This window comes from Carassius gibelio, chromosome A19 (assembly GCF_023724105.1).
Source record: "Carassius gibelio isolate Cgi1373 ecotype wild population from Czech Republic chromosome A19, carGib1.2-hapl.c, whole genome shotgun sequence".
In the NCBI taxonomy this organism is placed as follows: domain Eukaryota; kingdom Metazoa; phylum Chordata; class Actinopteri; order Cypriniformes; family Cyprinidae; genus Carassius; species Carassius gibelio.
In genome coordinates, this window is record NC_068389.1 from 25,046,557 (window position 1) to 25,074,429 (window position 27,873).

The 27,873-nt window shown below is 40.3% G+C and overlaps 1 protein-coding gene across 2 annotated transcripts; it reads right to left on the reverse strand.

Moving 5' to 3' along the window:
* LOC127935382 (ETS domain-containing transcription factor ERF-like) lies at positions 1-27,122 on the reverse strand. 2 transcript variants are annotated; one of them, XM_052533185.1, is made up of 5 exons: positions 26,515-27,122; positions 6,905-7,139; positions 4,243-4,358; positions 3,203-4,140; positions 1-3,107 (listed from the first exon to the last, which is right to left on the reverse strand). In XM_052533185.1, exons 1-5 carry the CDS (start codon positions 26,534-26,536, stop codon positions 2,550-2,552), a joined length of 1,869 nt encoding a protein of 622 aa, XP_052389145.1. In that variant the 5' UTR covers positions 26,537-27,122; the 3' UTR covers positions 1-2,549. The 2 variants fall into 2 exon arrangements, with proteins under 2 accessions (XP_052389145.1, XP_052389146.1); XM_052533186.1 differs by having other exon boundaries at positions 6,905-7,124; positions 26,515-27,079.
* Positions 27,123-27,873: the final 751 nt, after the last annotated feature.

The following is a 27,873-nucleotide window of genomic DNA, read 5'->3' on the forward strand; positions in this document are numbered from 1 at the left end:
TCCGTTTTTACCTGTTTTAATGAACCCTGATTACAGTTTTAATTACAAGAGCAAAAGAAACCACATGAGAAACTAAAGTATGCATGGTTCCTTTTAACGTCAAGTTTTGTCTCTCTTTACAAAGTATTACATAACCGTCGAGAGACCAATGGAAAGCTTTAAGAAAGAAGCAAAAGGAGAGAGACCTTGAACACAAAGAAATATTTGTCTTTTTCTTACATCATCATCATCCTCATCATCCCCTCAAAATGGAAAATATATATTTATATATGTACACACCCAAAAAAAAAAAAAAAAGACATTAATGTCTCCCTCCCTCTTAACCTGGTTTTCTAAATTACAACTAAAAACCAGCAATAACACAAAGCCAGAGCACTTTTATATCAAGGTATCAAAGAGGGTAGAGGAATAGGCTTTATTAAACAGGTTAAAATCCAGGTAAGGGGTACAAATGAAATACCAGCAATATCAACATTAAAACGATAAATGGTAATATAAACAAAAAAGGTATAATGAAACAGCTATTTTTATATCAAATAGAGAGCGAGAGGACAACAAAGTATTTTCTAACAAATAAGGCAGCTGTCAGTTAAAATACAGATATTGAACCTGTGTAAGGCCGCCAAGCAAACTCCAAAAAAGTCAAAAGAGGGGGAAAAAAATGAGTGTTTAAGTGTGTCAGGTCCTATACTTCCCACTTGAGATCAGGGCTCAGGGGCTGAATGTCTACGGTCGAGTTGTCAGTTTGGTGAGGTCCCTTTCTCGAGGACGTCATTGACTACGAAGTCCATGCTACAAATGGAGCTGGCCGTAGCCAAAAAGGATGTGTTACCTGTTCAATCTTGATTATCGTAGATAAAGAACAGCCTCCTACAACTAAAACACTGCAGAGAGACTGAGATGGAGAACGCAAATGCGACGGGTCGAGTTAAAACTATACGTAGACCTTATAAGACCGAGTACAGCTGTGCCATTCGGGGTTCTCAACGATTGGTCAGTTTTTCTATAACAGTTTTTTATTTTTCCACAGTAAAGCACTGTAGGGCCCTGAAACTAAACCGAGTTACCATATAGATTTAACTACTGAAATAGAATTTTGTATCAAAACCAGCGTTTGTTCTTTTATCAAATATATATATATATATATATATGACTATCGTGCAAAAAAGTGAGAATATATGGACTCTTAATGCAAATCTTATTTAGGATAGTTTCTTTTAAGGTACAAAACTAAATAAGGCATTAAATGCAGTGTTTGAGGTCATGTTTCTAAGGCCTCTTCTTTATGGGAGTTGGTACGCGTCGATAAATTAACCCATTTGAAAGCATTGTGGGCAGTCAGTCTTCTGTAAAAAGGCACAATGTTTGTTCAGCTGAAGGCTTTATATTCAAAGACAACCTGTTGAATAGAGGAAAGCGATGTGGGGAGGTATGCCTGAGATTTACCGCCAACAAACCATGAAGATTTGCGTTTCTTTATAAAACAGCAGGGTGTACAGGATTGTTAAAGTGGCTTTAGGGATGATCACGAAGCTAAAACCATAAAGCGCCCTCTGATACGTTGCCCAAATGTTCCTATAACGTTCCCTCAGCGTTACAACTGCATTATGAAAAATAAATAAATAACATGTTGGAGAAAGAATAATCATGTGATCTATAATTTGTCATCCAGCTGATGGTCAAAGATGGACTAAATTATATAAAATGAATCCCCCAATGTATATACATGTGTTAAGATACGTTAAAAGGTTGTTTGAGTGGTCCCGTCAGCCGCTGAACTTGCTGGACAGCTGGTAAAGTTGGTGTCCTGAGCCGGGAGTGAAGGCCGGTAGCACGATAGCATTAATGGCTCTGAAGGCAGAGACATGAAGGTCATGGTTTGAGAGCGAAAGGCAAGCTGGTTCTGCAAAAAGTCTGGGACTTTAATCTTGGTATGCAAAACACAAGAAAGAGCGTCTGTAATCGCAGAGTCTGAGAACTATGATTGAGTGGGGTGTGGTCAGCCAGCATCCTTCCTGCATTTTTCACTTCATCCTAGAGTGTCTGTTTAAAAAAAAAGACGATGTCCACTTGCCTGTGACCCTAAATTTCATGGGTATGAATGACAAGACCAAAAAAAATTTATCACCACCATCTTTTCTCAGATTTTACAGAGGTGCATCAACGTCCTTTTTAGGCACTACTGTAATCACTTTATTTATAAAAAGAAAAAAAAAAAAAGTATTGGGTTGATCCCTAAATCCTAATTCAATGAGATTAGTGGGATTGTGCTAGTCTAACGCAGCAAACAAAAAGGACAGGTTTGGTAAGCAGGTGGCTCTGGCCAAACTTGAGAAAGTGGACCTGTTACTTAAAATGCATTAAAAAAAAATGTCAGTATTAATATTTTTAGTGTTGCAAATTTTTGAAGTGAGTGAACCTGGATGTTCAGAAGTTTGAAAGGTGGTTTGAATGGCTGGTCTTCACGTAACATTTGAGAGCAACAGTTGCCTTCAGCCCTGAAGGAGGACAGCTCTGTGTTGGCAAGTTTGTGTTTGACCACGCTCTCTTCAGCAAATGTTGTTTTCTAAAGACAGCTGTGCTGTCGCTCGCTGCAGCTCAGAGCTCACCCTCCTCTGGCCTGTCCCCAGGGGTGCCGCCAAAGTCTCCGGACTCTTCCGGTCTCCATTTTCCTCGCCCAGTTTAGGCTCCACCTCCTGGGTAATTTCCTCCCTCTCTGCCCTGCTCTTCTTGTCCTCAGCCTCTTCGGTTCCTGCCTCCATTCGCTGGTCCTCACTCCAGCGGCGTTTAAAACGTAGCTTCAGAGGGATGCAGCGTGTACCCCCGGGGCTAATGGGAGCGCCCTGACCCAGGTTTAGCTCTCGGGGTTCTACTTTAAGACCTAAAAGATTTGCCCCAACTCCTGAGGTAGGGGCAGCTGGGGTCTTGAAGACGTCTTCCTCAAGATCATCATCATCAGTCATGCGATCGTGGTTGAGTGGAGGGGCGAGACCACCATTGGGGTGGGGAGGGGAAAAGACATCACATTCGTCATCTTCATGCTCCTCCTCACTGATGTCAGTGACCTCAACTTCTTCCTCCGACTCCATGTCTGAGATAGGCTCAACCTACCGAAGGAAGCAAAATGAGTGTTACAGAAAACCATTTTGATTCTCAAAGGAGCGCCAGTGTAGTTGTAATTTTTTTTAAAAGGTGAACATACCTTGATCTTCGGTGGACCAGCTGGGGTTGAGTTATTGGTCATCATTCCGGATGAAGCAGAGTTTGAGGCTGAACCAGGCTCCCCGCTGTAAGAGAAGGAAGCAGTAGTGCTTCCAGAATTTGGAGCATGTCCCGCTCCAGCCGGGTTTGGCCCTTCTCTCTGTTTGCGACCCAGTGGTGGCGGCTGTAACTTAAACTTGAATGGAGAAAGATGAGGCTCCTCAGCCTGGTGGTGCAGAGGGTGACTTGACAGGTGTGGACCTACACCCGCTGGCCCTCCCAGTCCCTTGTCTGGGCGCTGGGGCTGGGGGATGACGATGTTGGGATAGTGCAAGAATGCACGAGGACTCAGATGATAGTTGTAGACACTTTGAGTGTGAGCCTGCAGGTAGCGCTTCATGTCTTCTGGATTAAACGAGAAGTGAGAGCCCAGCATGGGTGACAGGGATGGAGAAGGTGTGTAGGCCATGTGAGATGTAGGGGTCATGGAGAGAGCTGGAGAAAGAACAGGACCCAGCAAGCCTCCGGGTCCTGGGAGAGGGGACACTGGGAATGGAGACAAGGGATCAGGGTGGACCCTGTGTGGGGGCGCATGGGGCCCACTCCTGGGGAGCCCAGTTGGGTTTGGCGGTGCACCGTAGACACGGAACAGAGCGTCGTGGGACAAGCGAGAATGGAGCAGGTTTCTGAAGGCACGGTCGGCCGAGCGGTCATCATTGGGAGCCATGCCAGTTTCCTCAAGCTCCGAGTTGGTGGAGGTGCCATCGCTGCAGTCGGAGACAGAGCCACGAGCAATGCGTCGAGGCACAGCACTGAAGACACCAGGACTGCGCAGTTCCTCGCTAGGAGAGAGGATGTCAGATGGTGTGGATGGAGGAAAGCGGAAATGATTGCTTACACCAGATGGGACAGGCGGTGCACTTTGTGGAACACCAGAACCTATAAGAAAGGGTGAGAAATGTTAATAATTGTTTTGCATTGTACATCAAACGTAATGTGTTGGTTTGAGAAAGACTGAGTTTATGATGCAGGGGTCTTCACCTGCAGAGCCCATGTCAATGAACGGATAGTTGACCAGCACTAGCTTGTTAAAGTTGAACTTGTAGGTGAATCTTTTCCCTTTGGTCTTGTGCAAGATTCTTTTGTTGTAGTAGTATCTGCGGAGACAGTGTTGGCATGATTACACAATTGGCAAAACAATAATGAGGAGTCACAATTCGTTGAAGGCCGTTCATTTTTATGTATTTGACATTCTTGCATTTGTTAAACTTTGCAAAGCCAAGTTCAAAGATAAAAATGTTACAACAGAAGAATTGAATTTGCACATTTAATCAAAATAAAAACAGCTTTGATTAGTTTTCAAACACATAAGTTCTCTTGCAATAAGTGATGCATCAAAAATGAAAGCTCTTGGCTGAAACTGAAAACTTGGGACAGAAAACCCAAATTGTTCACTTTAAATTCACTTCTGAATACCTGTAAATCTATAAATGATATCAATATTAATATTTAACATTAAATTCACTATATTCTTTCTTTAGTTAGACTGGCTTTAAAATAACAAAATTGTCATTCAAACGGCATATTACATTAAATCCAAATGACCTGGATAAGATCACATGCTCACTGCTTCTTATGCTTAACACATCTTTTACAGATCTGTTAATAATCTTTTGTGTAGCCAAAATTGTAGTAAAGTGTTGTACACACACAGGGCTACTACTACTACTACTACATGTGAAATGATCACATGCAAAATGTCTTTTTTCCCAAAGAGAGAAAAACCAAACCCTTTTCAGTTAAAGCTTGAAGTATTTACTGTACCATTAAGGAGCATTGAAGGTTATTATATATAACATACATGTTAATTTCTCCCATACATGAAAGGATTCAACCAACCGGATTTAGATATGTGCAGAGCAGATACGTGACTTCATGGCTATTTGAAGCTTTGGATGTTGAGGTGATTTATGGTTTCAATGTGTTTAATTAAGACGTCAATGAGGGTGCGGAGAGTACATGTGTGAGAAGACATGATGTGTGAATCGGGGCACTGAAAAGTTCACAGGCGCATACTCAACCAACAGAGAAAAGGGCATACACACAACACGTACACATGCATTATACTCTTTGAAGTGCATCTGAACGTGCTTCAAAAGAGCACGAGATCTCTCAAGCGTTGTCTGTATTTGCACACGCGTGTTGTGCAGACATTCACATACATGCAATACATACGCTGTTGAGTAAAACAGCTCATCCATATGAACTTTTGTTAACTTTAACTGAGCTTAACACGGACGACATTCATTATGAAAGCAACGGTCTGGTTATGTGATGGTCTACAAGCGGCATCAGGTTATCAGGTAAACAGAACGAGTGTCTACATGTTATTTTGCATTGTGTGTTGGTCTGGAGTCTGTTCATTTTCAACAGCTCAACAAAGGGACGCCTGTGGAGCCTGAAATCTGTCTGAATGGTGTCTGAATTTTAGGTAACACGTGCAACCTGTTAGGTATGGATGAAAAGACTGAGCAGAGAGAGAATGCCTTATAGCCTTTCTTTCCCTAATGACTAGATTCAAGCTGAACATTTCCCCCAAAGAAATCTGCAGAATAGATTTACTAGTAAAATCTGTAAACTAAATTGAAACTACTGCTATTGGTAACTGAACAAAGCATAATGAAATTAGTCAAGTGTACATATTTGATCATCTCTTCAAGTTACATTCATTCAAAACTCTTTTAAAATGCAATTATATACTTAAGAATCTGATGGAATTACCATTTCTTTCTTTTTTACCATGTTAATACCACAGATTCACTGATGCACCTTAAAAGGACCACATAAATATTAATTTCAGTAAATTCAGTACCAAGATATATTCCAAATATAGAGCCCCAAAATTCACAATTACACAAATGAAGAAGGCCAGCTTAAACGGTGCTTGAATAAGTCAAAGTTTGTGGTTACAGTAGAATGTATGTTTTTCGGAGTTAACTTTTTTTAAGGACATGTTTTGTGTCCACATGTGTTGAACAGAAGCAGATTCCCTCCAAGATCTCTGCTGTGACACTGAAGAACTTTCTGGTTCACATCTGAACTATACATAGCTTTCTATTCCCTCTTTTCTTCCCCTCTCTCCCTCCCTCTTTCATTCATATGTCCATATGTCTCTTTGAGAAATGAAAGGAGTTCTCGGAAGTACAGGACGCACACTGGTCCTGTAAATGATGTTTGATGAGCGCTAAGTGGTCCCAGTATTCTGGGATGGTGAAGGCAGGTTCAGTAGGTTTGAGTGGGCATCAGCAGGTTGCCATGGTGACTGGTCCAAAGTATTGAATAACATGAGACACACAAACAGACAACTGGACAGATTGCGCATGACAGACGAGGACAGAAAAAGGAAAAGCAGGAAAAACTGTATACTGGGAGGCCTATTCACACCAAGGATGACTATAATGCTAACTATATAACTAAGTGTTGGTAATCATTCTAATTCTATTGCAACAGCGGCATCCGCTTTTAATGATAATGAAAGAGAGAGAAAATATTGTTGAATTACTTGACTGACAGCCAATCAGAATCCATCTGACTTTAAAGCGCGTGTATTTAAAGTGGCAGACGTCCTAACAGGACACTTCTAATTCACAGAATGGGTTATTGTCCATTGCGATGGGATTTTATAAGCAGATTTAGTCTTTACCTGAGCGCTCGGCTGAGCTTGTCATAATTCATCTGGGGCTTGCACTTGCGGGCGCCCCACAGTCGTGCCACCTCGTCCGGGTCCTTGATGACGAATTCGCCGTAATCCCCCTGCCAGGCGATGACATCGTGGTACTCCTCCTTCCGCAGCAGCTCGAGGATGAAGTGCCAGAGCTGGATCTGTCTGGAACCAGGACTCGACTCCGGCTTGTAGGCCCAGTCTGGGAAGGCAAACCCTAGAGGTCAGACACAAAACACTCTTGAGAGTCTTGCCACTTCCATGCAATCTAGCCAACGTCTGGTGAGGGCATGTTTCACCACATCTTATCTTGATTAATAAGGGGTTGTATTACTTCTGCTGTCTATTAAATGACATTAAGCCAAGGGAATGATGGGTTTCCAAGGCTGTAGGCCTTTATGCAGACTAACTCTCTGGATTTTAGTCTGGTAAAAGTTTGTATGCAAGTTCTATTTGTCCCCTCCAATTCTGAATAAGCTGTAAGAAATGCCATGGTGTCTAGCTTACAAGCGCTTTGATCCAAAATCCTTGAGGCAGTAGTCAAAATAACACACACACACACACACACACACACACAGATGGTACACAGCCTCTACTATTAGACTCAATACTTGCAGAAAAATAAGCAGAAGGCTGCTGGAGGCGACACAAAAACACAGCCATGACTTTAAGGGTCTTTTGTCTCATTACAGAAAATGTTCTTTGAGACATTAACATGGACAGACGGTTACACAACGTGCTAAAGACAGACCTATTACGAATCCATACACAACGCTGAGTCAACGTGACATCGTGAAACAGCGGAAAAGCTCTTTGAAACAAGCATGTCAGACACATCGGAGAAACACCAGAGAACGTTTGCCTGTTTTTTTTTTTCACACTCGTCCAAATATGCCAAAGTCTGCAGACTCAACCCAAACGAGGTGAGGTATTTCTACTTGCTCTAAATTAGACACAATGTCCTATAAAGAAAGAAAAAACAATGAACCAAGATTCTATCTCTCAGGCACGCTATGTCAGGTGGGAACGACTGAAAATAACAGCACAATTCCCACACTCGCACGCAAAAGAGAGCGAGAGGGTCTTGGTGCATGACGTGTTGTGGTGTTCACTGGAATACCTCTTTCCAGAGGTGTAAAGAGTACCTGAAACCATACTGGAGACAAAGTACCTTACAGAGAATATTACTCCAAAACAACTTGAGTAAAAGTCTTAGAGTGTCTGTGTAACAAACATTCATAGGTCGGGAAGGAGAAGGCGGGAACCAGGTCCATTCCCACGGCTCTCAGCCCCACCCCTCTCATCACAATCTAATTTTGACAGTTCTTAAGTATTTTACTAATATTAAATATAGGCTCAAAGATGCACAAATCAAAGAGACATGCCAGTAAAACTAAAAACTCTTGATTTACATTTAGTCATTTAGAAGATGTTTTTATCCAAAGCGACTTACAAATGAGGACAATAGAAGCAATCAAAACAACAAAAGAACAATGATAAAGAAAAGTGCTATAACTTGGTTAAATGTGAGGCAAACATCATCACAATTAAAAGAACCAAAGATTAAAACACTTCAGGCTGTGCGCATTGGATTTAATACACGATTTTTCACAGTTTGAGTTGAATTACTGAAATAAATAAACTTTTCCACCACATTCTAATTTACTGAGGTGCACCTGTAGTACTTTCAGATGTCACTTCTTTTGAAGCAGAAATAAACTGCTGCAGAAAAAGCCTGGTGCCAAGAGAAATGTAATGTGTAATTGCAACACTCATTACAAATGTAGTGGAGTTACAAAAATGTAGTGAAGTAGAGTAAACACTGCTAGTAGCTTTGATGCTCAGTAAAACTACAGAGTATCCAAAAAGATACTCACGTACAATAATTAATTACATTTACTCAAATGCTCTACACCTCTGCCCCTTTCAGGCGGTTTAGAGCTTGGCTGCTAATAAAGCTTATCACAGTGTTAGGCATCGGACACAGAACAGCTCAGCATTACCGCCGCCGCCAACCGCACACATGTGCTGCGGGGACTCACGCTGCGCAGGGGGGCGGTAGATGATTTGGACACCGTGTGCTGGTACTAACTGTCCGTGACAACTGCTGAACAGTCGGCAATGTGGCTTGACTCATGATTGAGATGTTTGGTTGAGAGATCTGGCAGATCCGAGATATAAAACTGGAAAAAGCAGCAGATCAGTTCGATATCTTGTGGTAAACAACAGAGTCATATTAGCAACAAGTCAGTGATTTAAGTTTCACAAACTTTAAATAGCCTACACAATTTTGGCTCATGTATAAAGTTCTAATAACAGTTCAATGAGAGTCAGACATTGTTTCAGTAACCACTTAGCAAGTTCATTCAGAGAAGTGTACCTCAGGTTTCTTTAGACCAGCTCATAAGAGTCATTTAAATCATCAATCAGACAGTGCTTCTGCTTCCGGCAAATTGACTACACAGGTTGCACTGTATGTTTTTAATTTAGTAAAAAGAACCAGCTAATAACAGTAATTTGCTATAGAATCAACTTGCCATTAATTAGCGAAAGTATAAACATTCAATTACAACTGCAAACTCATTCACGACTTGAGAAAAAACTCAACGACTTTATTCCTTTTGCTGTGTGGTGAACATTCAGGAAACGCTGGCATAAATGCAATAGAAATGATATAGAATAGTCGAAAAAGAAAAAAAAAAGAAAAAAAAAAGCCATTGGTCCTGTAATTTTGGCTCCTTTTTCAAGTCAAATGAATGCATTTCCCACCATTCATGCCAATTTTCCCAAGACATGTCACACTAAACGGCTCATATATGATTAGTTGTGTGTTTGTGGGACCAGACCTCCACTGAGCGAGTGGGCACATAGAAACGCAAAGCATCCCACAGTGTGTGCGCGTCAGCGCTGACTCACGGCATATGCGTGAGTGTATCTGTCATTCAGCTTTCACAAGAAGTGCGCCTTTTTCCTCCACTCTTATACCTTTTTGTCTCTCTCATGTGTTGGGTCCCTGACTCCCACACTATCTCCTAGCAACAAGACACTTTAGTGCTATAAATACACGTATAGCAGAGAGAGAAAACGCTGAATGCAATTAATCAATTAATGAAATCAAAACACACAAGCTAAAATATCCAGTAAATTTGATTCTAATCAACAGAGAGATTAAAGGGACAGTTTAACCAAATATTAAAAGGTATTAATGTAGTTTTGAACTTGTATGACTTACTTTAGTCTTTGAAACACTGAAGACTCTATTTTAAAAGAAGACACCTGTTTTTTTGTCCATGCAATGAGAGTCAGTGGGATCCAAAGCTGTTTTTATGGACAAAACATTTTCCAAAATACCAATTTTTGTATTTTGCAGAAGTCCGTCAGTCTAAAGGTTTGAAAACACATGAATTGTATATAATTATATCAAATAAGTTTTTAATTGTACAATATATGAAGATGTCAAACTTTACATGTGTGGGTGAACTATCCCTTTAAGTCTATTTATTGCTATTCCTAGGTGGTTGCTTAAAAATAAGTCTTTATTTAATATTTTAATCAAAAATATTGAAAATGTTTACTATACCCAACACAATTTGACTTTAGCCAAATCTCTAACCAGCAACTGTAACAGGGATGTTTGCTCTACAAAAAAATGAACGAGAAAGCAAAAATTGGCAATATGGTGATGATAAAAAGGTAGACATCCTTTAATAAGAAGAAGAGACATAAAATAAACCCCAGATGAGGGCTAAACGTCAGACTCTGGGGAAGGCTGAGGAATGACTTTACAAGAAACCACTTTGAGGTACTTTCAAACAAACCAGTGTGCCATAATACACTCTTTTTTTTCACATAAGACCACAAGTCCACAAGACAACTTAACGCGTGCACACAAACATACTCAATCAAAGCGCAATAACAGCTAAAACAGGCACGTCCCCTGGTGTTTGTGGGTTCTGCTGGGACCTCTGTTTCTCTGACTGTTACTGTCACTAATGGGTATGGAGTCAGGAGACCGCCAGACGAAACCCTCACTCGACAGGGCCCTGAACACACGCTTAGAAAAACAATATGACATAAGCCTTACATGATAGCACCTGTACTAACTGTACTGGAACAAACAAACAAACCGGCTGGCCAACATCTGACCGAGCATTACACACAAGTTTGAGGAAATTGGACGCCAATATCTGCCTTGTAGGCGTGTAATGGTACACGTATTCGTACCGAAAATTTCTGGTATGGGTCTTTCCAGTCAGTACGCATGTGTACCGAACAAATACAGCGTTGTTTTATCCACTGTACAAGTGGAACTTCATTGGAAACTTCAAGTATTATATTCAAACAATAGATTGCGTCTTGGCGCTCTTTCATATGGTGACAGCTCGCAAATAAACGCGTGGACTGTGTAAATTATGATTTAAAATCTGCATTATGTGAAATTTACAAGCTTGCATATAATTTTTATTTTAATTTGAGTGTTTATTATAGTAGTAATTATTAAAATAGTAATTTAATTTAAGTTTGAGCTTCGCAGTTAATTGTAACCTTAGTTATGTAAAAGGGATCCCTATAGGAAGACTGGCACTATAGGGTCAAAAGCCCCTGGGCCAAATGTAACAACTCAGCTTTTGGGTTGTTTTGCAGCTCTTGGGTCAGACATAATCCAATTTTTAGGTAGTTTTTATATTACTCAGACCCTGGTTCAGACGTAACCCAGCAGTTGGGTTATTTATCACTGGGATTTTAGGTCTTCTCTTCATGAGAACAGTTCTAAGCACCATCGAACTGATGCATTCTTCAGTAAAATACAGTTTTGTGTACATTTTATTTTATCTATAATATAATTACTTGGCATTTGCATACAGGCGCGGTGTCGCGGTCTTTTCGCGTGATGTAAAAGCCTGGTGCTTTGCATAATTTTTTTTTTATTCATAAACATACAGAATATAATACTTTGAATGTTAAAACATGTCCTCAGAGCTGTTTTATTTTTGTTTATTGGCAGGTTAAGGAGTCTCAGCATGTTTCAGCTAGAGTGAAATGCATGGCCATTTGTTCAGTAAACCACTGAATATATATATATATAAAATTGTGTTTAGTCTTTATCCCCTGCTTTACCAAAACCATACCGAACAGTGACGTCAAAACCAAGGTAGGTGCTGAACCATCATGTTTGTATACAGTTACACCCCTACCGCCTCGACATCATTCTTTTGCCCTTTCTGTGCCAAACAGTCTCTAAAAACAGCACCTATTGCCGTTGTCTCTGTTTGTGATTAGCGTTCAGCTGCAACAGCTCTTTTTTATGGCAGAGCCATGACGCAAGTACGAAAAGAAAACAAAAACGCCGTCCTCTGGTCTGTATTTAAAGGCTCAGAAATGTTTAGGGCCCCCGCGCTCATTCGTTCTGTTTCTCTCCATCTCTCCCCCACTTCCCTCCCTTCCTCCTATTCTTTGTGGGCTCTATATTTAGGCAGAGGAAAAGGTCGTTCTCCATCTACTAATGATGATGGCGACAGGAAAAAAAAGGGTACAAATGTGTGCCAGTGTGAATGTGTGCAGGATGAGTAATATAAAAGAACCACGAGCGGCTCTGCTGCTTAAATGTTCCACTTACAACCAACAATGTTAGTCTGCCTTGAAAAATACAGACGGCCGAATGATATGGGGCTACGTTGGCGTCCGTTCGACAGGTGGTTGCATTGATCAGAGCTGCGTAGAATGAGTCAGTGTTGTTTCGTGCTAATGAGAACGTTCCCGACCAAAAATACAACAAAACCCTGCATGTTTGTGTGTCTCACATTCTCTCAGGGCAGAACGGATATCACCTTCTAATTTGAGTTAAGACGACTTATCTGGGTGATACCTGAAGGCTTGGTTTAGATGCACACAATCAGACGCTTTTCTGTCTGAAATATGCCTATTTATGATATATTCGATATTATGATACAATATTATCGGCACAAAATGAATCATTTCCAAGAAAATCGTGATAATTAACACTTTTACCAGCAGTTTTGTGCCCACTGTTTGTCACAGATTACAAGAGAGTGTCAAGACACAAGACAGAGCTATTTATAATAGCATCTCCAATTTAAACCTCAAGAATCAGAAATGCCAACATTGTTTGAGGTGCTGTGATTCATTTCCAATAATCGTTGCTTTTCAACGGCCTGTTTAAAAGAATCACTGATTCAACTTTTAGTTTGAATCGTCACTCAAAAATATAAATGAACAAAAAAAAAACTATTTAGGGAAAATTGTAAGAAGGCTTTCACTGACTTTTCAACAAAGGCTGTTTGGTCAAACTCAAGGTTCTTTTGATTGAGAAAAAAAAAGAAAAAAAAAGAACTTTTGAACCATTAACAAAAATAGATCAAACTTAAGATGAACTGCCATTAATATTAACAACATTGGCAGAAAATAAATACATAAAATCATTTAAATATCAGTTGTTGTTTTTTAAAGATGTATTAAATGGCCATTCACACCAAGGACGATAACTATAATGATAAGTATTATTATTTATATAATAATTGCTCTAATTTTTTGCCAAAATAGAAAATTGTTAGAATTCATATTTCTAGTCAGTCTTAATGTGAATGGATGTTTACATGGGAAAAACATTCAAATCACACAGAGCAGAATAAGGAGATCAGTGGACAACAGATACACCGCTTTTCCACTGGGGCTGGTGCCGGAGCCCAATTAGGAATACAAATCATAAAAAATCCTGAGCCAGAGCCCAGATCCTGGTTCCGAAATGTCCACAAAACCTTGCTGGTCTCAAAGTGCAATTTGAAAGGAGTTTGAAAGGAGCCATTTGGCTTGCATTGATGCATCAGCGCTGCACAGACCAATCAACACATGAAATCAAAGTATCGCAAGAGCGGACGACTCTTTATTCTTTTGAAATACTCTCGCTGTACTGTCAAAATACAGATTGGTTTATGCGGCACGGACGCATTGCGAACAAGCCAATATTTAAAAGCCGTCAAGAGTTAAAGTAAATAAAAAACATTAACAACAAAATTTAAAAAGTTGAATATGTCGCTCTTGGTGACGTCGAGGGTTCTGCTCCCTGCCAGTGGAAACATGAGCCGGTTCTGAACGAGCGCCAGTCTTGGCTGAGCACCGGTTCCAGCTCTGGCACCAGCCCCATTGGAAAGCGGTAACAGACAGAGATAGGGGAGGATATGAAGAGAGCGAGCCAACAGACACCCAGGTTGAGAAGAGAGGATCAACCGCTATGCACTCTTACATAATGCACTGTGTGTGTATTTGTCTACCCATAACACAGTCATGCATCTTCTTGCCAACCCTGACGGTAAAGGTTCAGGGTTGTTGCCCCTAACAGGCATTTAAATGCCTCCACTTTATCTCTATAACCCCCAAAGCAAATAACAACCTCTCTGATGCATTCGAGCCCCTGGTGCGGCGCTAACTGGAGAAGGTGTGCTGAATCTGATGCTCTGCTTGTTGATCTCTAGTTACCTACTGAAGGGTCAGGCCAACGGTCTTGAGTTTCTCGAGGACACTGATGAGACTGATACATACATTCAGCCATTTAATGAAATTTGCTTACACAATTGACTTCAATAAGTTATACTGCATTGAAGCCGCCTCAGATAATTACTACAACCAGTTTATATGCTTCCAAATCAATTTTATTGATATTCCATCTATGCTAATAAAATGCCGTCGCCACAGCGCAAAGGTTTACAATTGCACTAGGTTGCAAAATGGATGCTAGTTTAATATATAATAAAGTAGGCTTTATTATGCATTAATATTAAAGTTATATTGTCGCTCTAAAAACGTTTTTAACTGCAACAATTCACCAAATATGATGTCAATATCACTTCAACATCAATGCACGGGCCAAGGTCCAGTAAATGATGAACAGCATGTTTGCAAGGTAAACACTTCGACAGTTTTAATTTAGGATTTGTTTGTCGACACACCGTACAACTAACACATTTGACTGAACAACAATAATACTTTAACTGTAAATAAGTCAAGGTTGACTGATCACAGCAGACTATTTCCATGAAGGCCATCGCTGAAGTTTACAGACGCATGCAAATGAAATTGAAAAGCACTGACAGAACTGGAATCAGCAACAGGTTTACACAGATAGCGGCATCTCTAGAATAAAGGAAAGCGAAATCATAGTTGACAGAGTGAAACGCCACAGACATAATAAACAAGTGATAAAAGATAAGTATTTTAATACTACAGCATTCTAACTAAATAAATAAAAAAATAAAACTAACTATTATTTTAAGAAAAAAAATTAAATGGTAAATACATTAAATGCATTTAAACAGAAATTATGAATCACAACATTATGTGTACAGTATAAATAAAATTTAACAGTGTTATTAAACTAGTATATTTAAATATTTTAATAATAATAATAATAATAATAATTATACAATTATAATTACAATAATAATTATACAGTAATCAAATATAAAAATATGGGAAATGAGCATGCACAATAAAAATACCCAATATTGACCAAAATTAATGAATGAAGAGGATAATAAATGATACCAACATATGATTGCGTCCTTTTTTTTTATACAGTGCAAAACAAATTGTACATTAAACCCCATTTTTAAACTATTTAAATCCATTGAAAACATTTTTTTTTTTTTATTTCCACACACACAAGCATTGACTCCACTTTCCAACATTATGAAAATAATGCAACGAGCAACCTGTGCCAACAGTATAGTCAAAATACAGGTAATCTGTCTCCTTGATCTAAAGTGTGTGATATTGTGCACTTGGACAGGTGTTTTGGGAACACTTTAACCCAAATATGAGAGAACCGAGGGCAAAAGGGATCAAGTGTTTTAAAATGTTTGCACGCGTGTTGTCCTCTGCACTAAGCGAGGCTCTAGGTCATTTTGCCACCCATGTCACACCGTGAGGGCATTTCCCACCCAAGCAGAGACTGAAGAGCGCCTTGTGTCCCGAACACCATCGCCAAGGAGAAGCCATTAGCTACGTCTAATACTTTCACAGCTGCGGCTCCGTAAGCTAAACATCTAGTAGCTGTTATTTTCATGTCTACAATCTTCATGTCAACACCAGAGAGACCAAAAACTCCAGTTACCGGCACACAGCGGTGGAGACAGTGCTCCAGATGTCCGCGACACCGCAGCGCGACGGCCAACTCTGCCCAGACAGAAACCAGACGCGTCACAGGGGAGTTCCTCGTAGGGATATGATTAAATCAACCATAAATGGTCAGGCAGGGCAAGTTTCTGGGCCAATTTTCCTGCTATGTGAGGACTGCCGAGCATGAGGAGCAGCCTGCGACGGCCGCCTGCCAAACAATCTTTACCAACAGGCCTGTGCAGGTCTCCTGAGTCGCGTGTGCACTCACTAACCAGGCCTGCAACTACCACCAAAGCCTTTCTGAAACATTAGCTTGCAGTGCACCTCATATGGCACATGAAAACTTGGCTGAAAAGCATGTTTTTGGGTTCAAATATGCATGATGAACATAATACCTGCATTTTTAAACTTCTGAAGAGGACTATACTCTTCTGCAGGTTTTGTTCCAAAACTTGGCCAATATTTACATTTTTTTAAGATGGCATGAAACATGAACTGAATTATCCCATCCTGGGAAAGCCAAGGATTTAGCTGCACAAAAGTTCAGTGTCAATCAAACAATAATTGTGGATTTACTACAGAAAGCAAATGTGCAAGGCCAAGGGTATAAAACTGTTGTTTGACACTGCTCACAGAGCTGCCAATATCATAAGAAAAAAATTTAATAAAACGTAAATGAATTTCAATGAAATTCATTAAATGAAGTAAAACAGAACTGGAATATTATGTAATCAAAATGGAATTGAAATATAATTGGAAAAACTGAAACTAAAATACATGCCTCTGAAACTAATTAAAATAATGTCATTTATGAAATGTTTAACCAATTTATCTTCAGCATATTAAAGGCTAAAACTAATTAACTGAAACAGACAAACCAAAAAACTGCTAAAACAAAACCAACACCAATGCCTAAAAAATGAACAGAGAGAACTATAACTGTTTTAATCTAGAATTGCTAAAAACTTTTATATTATTAAAGATTTTTTAATTAAAAAAACTATAACAAGTTATCCTAATCAAGTTATCATAAATCATTAAATCAAGTTAGTTAGATTACAGCTAATACAAAATAATAAGTTAATTTTCCAAGGCAGTAAAGATAAAGTATGTGCGGTCCATTGGTCACTTATTCAATGCCAGCCTCCATCTATTAAATTGTCCTTCATACAAGTCTGCCTTTAACTATTTGCCTATACTTGACACAATCTCTTAAGAGTTTAAATGGTCATCGGCCACTCGATAGGAAATGTAAATTCTCCTTTAATGTGAAATATTAAAAGCATGATTTACCAGTACAAAAAAAACACAACAAAAACAAATTAGAAAACAGCAATTCCTTTAGTTGACTGGTAATGTGGAATTGATACAATTCAATCTTAAAAGTGTCCCAACCATCATGTTCTCTTCAGCAGAGTGTTAAATCACACACTCCAGTGGCCTTCGCTCAGGCAGCCGAGCAAAAGTCATTAGAACCACCGAGGTTGCAAGGGTGATAGTGGCATTAGGTTTTATCAGCCAGATGTGGATTTCTAATATCTTATCAGAGTAAAGCTCTCATCCTGGCTTTATCTCCTGCTGGGAGCCACTTCTACATGAACTTTTAACCGATTTCTTTTCCTTCCCCCACTTCTGTTCGCACTTAGTCATGGGCAGAAAAGATCAATCAAAGTAAAACCAGTGCAGATCGGCTTGATTTCTCAGGTTCCAGATACCAGTTCTAGAAAAGGAAACCCCCAAAAACGGATAAAACACCAATGCCACAAAGTAAAATCTAGATGTTTTTAATGCTGCCTCTGCATAGGTCTTCAAAGTTGAAAATAACTTTTCACCAAGTTTACCAAAATGATGTCGTCAATTACTCATCCAAACCTGAGGAAAGGAGGAGGACATTCTGAAGAATGGTTGACTTGCATTGTATGGATAAAAACAAAACTGGAACTGGGAGACTTTTCAATATCTATTTTTTGGGGTCCACAGAAGAAAAAGTAAATGGTTTGGAATGACATGAGGGTGTACAAATGATGACAGGATTTACATTTATGGTTGAACTATCCCCTTAAAAGGTACAGGTTGTAGGACCTGCCACTAGAGGGCACACTACCAAAACAATAACAATCGCGTGGTTTGACGATGCTAAGGAGTGTGGCATGATGGGGTTTGTTGTCTTCTACCCAACCGCTGATGGCCATTAATCAGACGGAAAGATAAATCATGGCTTTAACGCGAGTTCAACGATTTGAGCGAGTAGATTAAAAACAAAGTCAATGCTAAGATGCGATCAGACGCATTCTCACACGGGTCTAGAGACGCGATGCCCCGCGTTTTGGCGTATATGCCCCATAATACTAATTTTGTTGATCGTTATAATAGCATACATTTTCTGTTAAGATACGAATCAAAACAACTCACCTGTCGAGTAAAACACAAACGAGATCGGCATCTCTTTCTAGTTGAAGTTTGTCGCAAAGCAACTTCAGGATTTGTCCACGACACTGTTGTCATGTGGTTTCTACGTCAGTAAAGGTGGTAACAAAGGGTAACTAACGTCATAGACAGGCGACTGCACTGCTGCCCCGTGTCACTGTTTAGAATGGGAATTTTCTCATGATTTACAACTAGTTGAAAACATGAGAGATATTGTTAGTAATCAGCTGGACAAAATAAATAGCATTAGCCTAGTGGTTTTTGGATATTTTATTGCAAATATCTTACAAATTGTACCTTTAAACCTGAGATAGTCCAAACCAGAGAGATTGTGCATGATAATGCTGACGACTTGAGGGAAACTAAAGCGAACCTCACCCTCCTGGTCTTCAAGGGCAGGAGGAAGTCAGCCAGAATGAATCTGGCTACGATCTTAAAGCTCAGCGTTTTCTCCTTGATGCTCCGAGCTCACTCAGAGCAGCTAATTTTAACTGCCATTACGCAGCCTGTGCCAGATCATACAGGGTTGGGCAGGAGCGACCAGGAGGACTCTTCTCCAAAGTTGCCGAAAACAGCAACACAAACTTAAACTGACTTAGTGGAGAAATAAACATGGTGTTTGCCTGTCTCGCCCAGTCACTGCGCTCCCTGTTATTGGTCTGTTCAGAAGACAGCTTACTAAATTCTCTACGATGTTCCCTCCCAGTTGTGGGCTTTGATTCTGATTCTTCCTCGTCCAGTCGTCGGAGATCACTGTTCTATTACTGGCATTTCCACGTGGCTGCAACTGGCGACAGATGCCATACCTAGCCCTAGCAGCGCAAAGCTGTGCAAGTTTCTGTCATGCTGAAAAAACGAGGCGTATTCGCTGGTGAACCCTGCAATTTCTATGATGCTGAAAACAGGATTTAAGACAATTCTCCAGTAACAACATCTAAAAGATAGCATTTAACACAAAGCTCTGCAACTTGTTGCAGCATGTATGAAGACGTTCTCAGTTGATGTCCCCATTGTGAGATTTACCTGTGGATTGGGGGATGGGGACAGGTACTCAACTGATATGCAAAATCTGTTGAGTTAGCTAATGTTGACTCAAAGATATACCAAAAAATAGTTGCCATAACAGCGTTATTCAAACCTTGAGTGCTGCATCTGAAGTAACTGGTGGAGCCAGCACTGAAATAAACCTAAGCTTGTGTTTTGCCAATGATACAATGTCTGATAACGTGAAATGGCAACATGATTGTCTGATTTTCAGCCCTTGCAGCCTGCTGATAGCTGTGATTGGTCCACATCAACTGCAAGAAAAAGCACCATTTAACCCAAAGGATGGCCGGGAGACAGTCATCTGGGCCCCAGGTGATTCTCTAGATTGTATGTGTGTGACCTGGCTGAGAAGTGTGTGTGTTGTGGAATGTCTAAAGAAAAGCGAACGAGTTTGAGAGTGTGGCAGACAGGAGACTTGGTGTCTGAATATCTCCATGGGGACCCTGGAGGCAACACTCAGTGTGTTCAACCTCCTCCATTAACGACCAACCACAGCAGGCAACGACTAGGACTTGCATCTCACCTTTAAAGTCAACAAGATTTGGCATTTAATTCCAATTTTAATAAAAAAAAAATATTAATCAATATTGAATCTGCTTAAAAGTAAGGTAATGATACACCACCTTAAAAATGCAACACTTAGAAGATGCATTTAAAGATGGTACATTTTCATGCAAAATAAGCATGCACTTTTGTCAAATTTAAAATAAAGAAAAACTCTGGTTGGATGACGATCAACTAGTCCTATCTAATAGCTTAAATAATTTTTTTTTAAATTGTGTACTGATTAAGCACATTAAAACCAGTGGTGTATATTGAGAAAGTAAATGGAAGTCAATTTTGATTTCACATTAACTTTAATTCCACTTTCCACCTCCATATCAGGATGTAGTATTGCGTAGTTTCCTAGACACTATTTTGTAGAGTACCACAACGATCACAAAATGCTGCGCATAGAACACTGATAACCACCCATCTGGAAAGAAGGTTGAAATAAAAAAAGAATTAAGAACGAGCAAGAACATACTATCACAAAAGAGATCAAGAGCATGATGGAGTGGAAAAAGAGGTGGCGGTGTGGGGCCAAGAACGAGAAGTCAATAGATTGCCTCTTTTCAAGTTCTGTGTTGTGGTTAAGTCTCTAGACTCAGTCTTCACTTTCATTTTCCTCCAAAGACAAATGCACACACACACACACACACAGTTGCTGACGGCACACGCCACGGCTCCAGCTGTGGGATTAGAAAGCCGCCGCCACAGTCGCTCCCTGCAGTAACGAGAACCCTCGCCAATCCCCTCCCTCGCTGCTAATGGGTCTTTCATTTACAGGCTTTCCATTAGCGCACAGACATCAGGCCTCCGCAAACTATGCACAGCCACATGTCAGTCACTGCCACTAGCTCTTGATGAAGTTAGAATTAGGCTAAATGTCCCATTGAGGTCGCCATGATTTTATAGATCGTTCTACTCTAAACCACACTCTTTAAAGGTCTGGAAATCACCTAAGAACCACGAGACATTAGAATCCCACCGAAAACATTTGGTTCGCAAATAATTTCAACTGCTAATACTCTAATTTCCACTGTTCTGCAAAAGTGGCTGAAAGTTCCACCACCACATTCAGAGGCCTACACGGAATCGGAAAGCCATTGACAGGTTCTGAAAATACTCTATGTTCCAAGCAGACCTCCGTGACTCAGATCAGGAGGCCAGATCGAACCTGCGTGAGCCTTACGTAGTATCAATCATGATCACTGACTCTCTTCCTCTCTGTATCTCTATCCCAAGCCATGCTGCACTAGCACTGGATTCTGCCTGCAAAAATAAATTGGTTGCATAAAAATAAAAGTGGGAGCGAGTCAAAGTGGCGTCACCACAAAGATGGCAGCTCAAGAGACGGAGAGAGCACACAACTGTGAGAATTAGGAACGTGTGCGAGCCGCCTCCTTGAGCATAGGCTGGTGTGTGTGTGTGTGTGTGTGTGTGTGTGTAATGCAACACAGACAGCAGCCATTATAGTGGAATGTGGGGGGTCTGGGCCCCACTAATAAACTATGTGCTCCACACACACAGCTCACAAAACACACACTTCAACCATGACTTCTTGTCTTCATTACAACCAGATTACGGGAATGGGGTGCGCCACTGTCACAAATTCACCCTGATTTATATTGGTCACAAACATAATAGTTTAAATGATAGAATCTAGAGTCAGTCTTAAGGCCCGTTCACACCAAGAATGAGAACTATAAAGTTAACGATATTAGCGTCCACACCACTGAACGATATCATCGGTTTACTTTGAGCGCATCTGCCGCTTTAAATACTCGATCTCGTAATAGCAAGATGAATTCTGATTGGCTGTCAATATTTTTATCGCTCAACAACTGAAAAAAAAATCGTTCTGAAAGTGTTTCCAACTATATCGTTTCTCTGTGCCTTTTTCGCTATAGTTATGGTGTGGACTCTGCTATTCTTTAATATTGAGAACCATTTTTAGAACTATATCTTTAACTTTATAGTTATCGTCCTTTAGAATTAGTTCGAAGCAGTTCACTTGAATGGGGACAGTACTTTGAAACTGTGACAAAACTATAAGCTGCATCTTTTTTTAAAAATTCAATTTACAGTTACCCTGGAAAACAAAGTTCATTGCAAGCACTGTGCATTAAAAACAAATCTAGAAAAACAAACAGAAACGACTGAACGAAGCACAACAGTAGCGTCTGAGAGAGTTTTACAATGCAAACTGACCCTAACCGCCAAACCACAATGTTAACTGAAATACAATAACTGATTGAAATATTAATAGAAAAGAAAATTTGACTAGTCAGTTGTTGGATGATCGATCAGTCATCCATTCAGATTCATGCATACCAATAAAAAACCCTCAAATTTTTATGCCTATCATTTAAACACAGGATTTAAAAGGCACAAATATTTTAAAAAAGAAAACATAAAACAGAGATTAGCACACATGCATCATTTTTTAACTAGTTTATTGAAATGAACAATCCAAAAAAAACTGATATGCTTCAGCAGATAGGAAACTGATTTAACTACACTTTATATGACAGAGTTTAGACAAGTGTGTTTGATTACTTGACATAATTCGTTTGCCTGCACTGCAGTGTGCAATATGACATGACATAAAAACCTGATTTGTGGCATTTGTGACGCCAACAAATATTCCCAACCTAGTAACCCAGGAATTATTTTTTTCAGATAGTTCCAAACTGAAAATAAACTCTTGAATGCTCACTAACACTTCACAACTGTCCTCACCATAAGCCTGGGCACGAATGGGAACGCACTTGAAAATGTCAGGGAAAATATACACATCGCAAACTCACAAATTGTTACACATGACCACACACACACACACTGAAAGGACAGCCAAAGCCACATGCTCACACAGGCAAACACACACGGGGGGAAAACTGTCAGCCACAGTCTCGACAAAACCTCAGAGTTCCCACCAAACCGTGGTCTCCACTAGACACAACACAAGTTGGTTGAGCTCAGACCTCAGTTAGCAACCTGCTTGGCACAAAGATCCAGCGTGCCGTGCATGCAATTTGATTCACAGACACCTGAGTTCTGAAATGCAGATTAAAGAAAGGTGTGCCGACAGATGACAAAGCGCCACCTGAACCCTACACCACCTGTGTACTATAAAGAAACAGAAGTCACAAGAGATGAGCGCGCCGTTACAAACTGCATTGCTCATCATGAGATCAACCATGAATCTCAAAAAAACTAGCTTGAATCCGACAGAAAGGAATTGATCTGAGATTAGACAGGAAAACAAATGAGACTGACTGAAGAAAGATAAAAAGAGAAGATATTTCCAGCCCTTTTGAACTGAGATGATTTAGGTCACTGTGATTGAATCCATCTTTAGATGCCGGAAAATGCCTTGCACAAACTCAACATGATGTCCTATGACAACCGGTACTCATCACAAGCTTTCCTACTACATATTACAGTCTGTATTTTAAGCAGAAGATTTAGGACAGAGTTCTGGAAGAAGTCATCCTTATTCAAAGGAAAAATAATAACTCATACGTCTATTTAATGGGGAAAACAAGTTTAAAGATGTGACAAGGAAGCTTCAAAGTATCTGGAAGCTGAGATCTAAGCTTCACTTCTGCTCGGATAATTCTCTAAATATTCTGAAAGGAAGCTCAAGTTTTAAGAAAAAAGTAAATATGTCACCATAGGTCATATCGTAGTATACAAGTCTCACTGTGTGACTGGGTTAGATGTTTGTCTATACGGTTTCCAGGAAAAAAAACACAGGCCAGGAAGCACAGCCAATCTGCCGAGCCACATAAAACACACCAACCAATCGCATGCACACTTCCTGAGCAACTCTAGACAAGTTAAGTCTTACAAGTAAGCAGGCCTGATTACATATGCTAACTCCAAAAGCAAGACCTGTTGTCTAAAAAGAATCCAAACATTTATAAAAAGAAACAATTTAAATCCTCCATACTAGATGGTTTGTTATGGAAAAAGCTGCATTTACAAACTGAAGGGTTTGGGGTGAATTCGGAGAGAAAAAAAATAAAAAAGTAAAAAAAATAAGAGCAAAAAATAATACTAATATGCAACAACATCCAAATAGTAAAAAGAAACACCCATGGCACGCTCTTGCCAATACCTTGCAGCAAGTCAGAAATTAAACACCAACACCTAAGCTCAGCTCAACCTGACCCAGACCCTCCTTTAAAAAATAATGGCACCCACCGCCACCCTCCCAAAGCACTGGCTAATTGCCCATGTGGGTCCCTTAAACTTCATACGCTGGAAGAGACAACAGAGAGCCCGGTTCCAGATGTGAGACCCACATGTGGCAAACTGTTGATATAATGAATAACGCAATTGGAAAAAAGGCACCAAAAATAGGCCACTTATTGGCCCACAAGGCAGACAGAAAGATATCGTGCTTAGCTGGGCAAGAGTTGACGGCCAAACAAGAGTGCCAAAGTACAAATAACTGATGCAACAGTGTATCTTTTTGCATAAACCCTAGTAAGAGAAGCACACTGTGACTTCAACAGCAGGTTTAATACAAAATAAATGTATTTTCCTGTGACCCAAGCCAAATTCTGCGACAAAACTCACATGTGATCACAGCAGTGTGGGAATCACTTCATCCCAACACAATACAATTAACCAGCAAGTAAAATAGCTGCTTTAGGTGACTCTTTAATTGCTTGGGTGGCAAAGTAGCTTTTCCAAAGAAAGAGGCCGATCTCATCGCTCCAACACAAAGCCTAGGTGACCTGGGCGGGGAATAGCTCGCCTAAAAGAAACAATTTGACATGGCACAAAGATTAACCGTACAGCTCATTTCCGCTTGTAGAAGCTCTTTTCTCCTTCTTTGCTGTCTAATCTTAAAATAAAGGGTTGGGTGATGGATAATATCAATCCCGGCATATAGCCTACCTGAGCTACATGTTGGGTATTTTTTACCTGCAATGCATTTCACATGCAGGGAATCTTAATGAAATGCTCTGGATCAATGAAAACGACTTGGAGCAGACACTTTGTGAGTTCTGCTACCTTTAAAACCCCACTCTGTTTGGAGTTGACATGAGTTAGTAAGTGTGCGCAAAACCCCACCTCTGCACGCCTACACCAAAACGCAGACTTGCGTCCCAGACACGACGCACAACATGGAAAACTTCTACCATACCATAAGAAGGCTTACTTTATACTGCAGACCAGATGAGGGGGAGGACGAATGGAAGAATTAGCTAATGGTTTAATGCATAAGACCACGACTCCAGCGTTGGTGGAGCTCAGACACCCAACGGAGACTGAACTGACATGAGCTGGCAGCATTTCTACATCCACCCAGATGAATATTCACCAGGTTATTATGAACCAAGCGGTTGTAAGGCACAGATTACAGTGCGAGACTACTTTTAGATAACATACACACGTGGGACATTACAACTACTCAGATGAGTTGGTATAAAAACTGGCATCAACTCACTTTCTTTATCTAGCAGTAACATGAAGTGAACTCAAGGTTCATATCTGTGACATGTTGTTTTTTATATTACAATTACTTACTGCAAAACTAAAAATCTTACTTTCCTGCCCATTTAAGGGTTACAGAAAAGTGGCTTTAGCTCATCAAACAACCAGATCAAGCAGGTAAAAGTGACTGTCTGCTTATCTGAAATAAGCCTCCATACAAAGTAAACAAAACTTAACGACCTGGAGTCATATGACAGTCAGCTTTACATTTTTAGACACAACTAAACACAACAGTAGACACAAATCGAGGGTAAATATCTAGTGTAAGATCCTCCAGCTCACACAGAGAGGCGCTGTGATGGGATGCCACTTTCTCTGGGCCAAATGGCTGAAAGTTGCTCGCAAATGGTGGATGCCATACTGGATCAACACAAGCGCTTAAAAACCCCTTTAAACACTTTTACACTTCTCATAAAGTTTAATGCATCTGGAAGCTTGACAAACACGTTTGACGTGAATCGTGTCTAAAACACACGTGACTGTCCAAGTCAAATAGTTGTGAGAATTTGTGTGATCTAAAATATCGATTTTCCCTCTAAAAGCAAACTTTTTCGGGTTAAGGAACAAGTCAGAATGACAGATACACACATATATAAATCATACAATATGGAAGAGATCTGTATAGCCTGCATAAAACAGACCCAAACTCATTAAAAGTAACTTTGGCAACTAGTTTTTAACTTTACAATGCTTTCCTAACAACAATATATAACATTGTGACGTTTAATATTTATCTGATTTACGTCTGTTCGCAAAAAAAGTCGCTTAAAATACAAATATTATAAACCCATCTAATCTGAACGGAATTAGCGGGCTGCATATACCCAGTGAAACTCCTCTAAACTCTCTAAAAATAAGTTTCTGGCATGTTGAGTCATCTAAAGTTGGATTATACCCATCTGTTGTTGTTGTTGTTGTGTGGGAAAACGTACCCGTGTCGCCCGGGGTCTTCATGTTGGAGAGTTTAGCCGCTTCGTTAGCAGTCGTGCTAACTGAGAAAGAGTGCGAGTTAGAAAGAGAGAGAGAGAGATGAAATTAACTTCTTCCTCTTGACGAGCTCAGGATCGCACACACAACTCCTCTGTAAACTTTTCCTCCTCAAATCCAGCCCCTTCACTCGTCCTCCCCCGGTTTGTTTGGAGTTTTCTCGTTTTGTTTTTCCTCCCCAGCGTGGAGGACGCTCGTCGCTGCCTTGTGGCCGGACAGACTCGCTCTTTAACGGTCAGATGTCGGAGCGCGTCGTGCCGATGGAGGAGCACCGTGTCCGCGCTGAACTCCTGGTTACTTTATATACGCTGCGAAGTCGCATATTCAAGGCTTCTCGCTGAAACACGAGGCGAAGCCGACAAAATCAAAACAACCGAGGAGGCAGATATGCCCGATCCACTTTTCTCCCTCTCTTTCCACGGACTTTTTCTTTTTCCACTCACTCCTTGCAACTCTCTCTCTGTCTCCCCCGTCTGCCCCCTCCCTCCTCCTCTTCTTCTTCTATCGGGGTGTCGTGTTTCGTTCTTCCAGCCACACGGGGCCGCCCACGCTAAGCGGGGGAGGGAGGGGCGGAGAGGGCGAGTAGCCACGCCCACTCGCCATTTGTGCCGGGGCTGGCGTCACTGCGGCGTTTCTGTGGAGACCGCCAACGCCGTCCGAATCTTGACCGACACAGCGAGGTGACGATGGCATGTTGTCCCACAGAAACACATCGAAAACCAATAAAATCTGTCCTCAATGGTGGTCTCACGTTCCTCAAACTTGACCCTGCTAAAAACTAGCTTTGTATTAAGGCTTGTTGTGTTACTCAGTGAATAATGGCTCAACACAGACTGAAAATCTGTTTTTATTTAACCTTTTCATCCATCGAAATGTCTGTCTTTCTTCGGATATTTTATGCAAAAGTGCCACCAATAAAAGTCATAATTATTTTTTTGAAAAGTTCCTTCGCCCCTGCTAATGTGACTCAAAGTTTGAGGATGACCAAGCTTAAAAAAGTAACATAGGAAACATTTAGTGATTTAGCATACACTTTTATCCAAAGTGAATTACAAATGAAGACAATAGAGGCAATCAAACTAACAAAAAGGAAGTTATATGGAAGCGCTGTGACAACTCTCGTTATTTATTTATTTTTTTTTTGTTAGAATAAATAAAAATAAAACAATGAGATAGAATAGAAAGAGAATAGAGAATGCTAATGTTAGACGGTCATTTTTAAAAGAAGAATAAGTATTGTTAGCATCAAAGATAAGTTTGACAGACATAAATATATATACGCTGAAGACTATAAATATACAGAC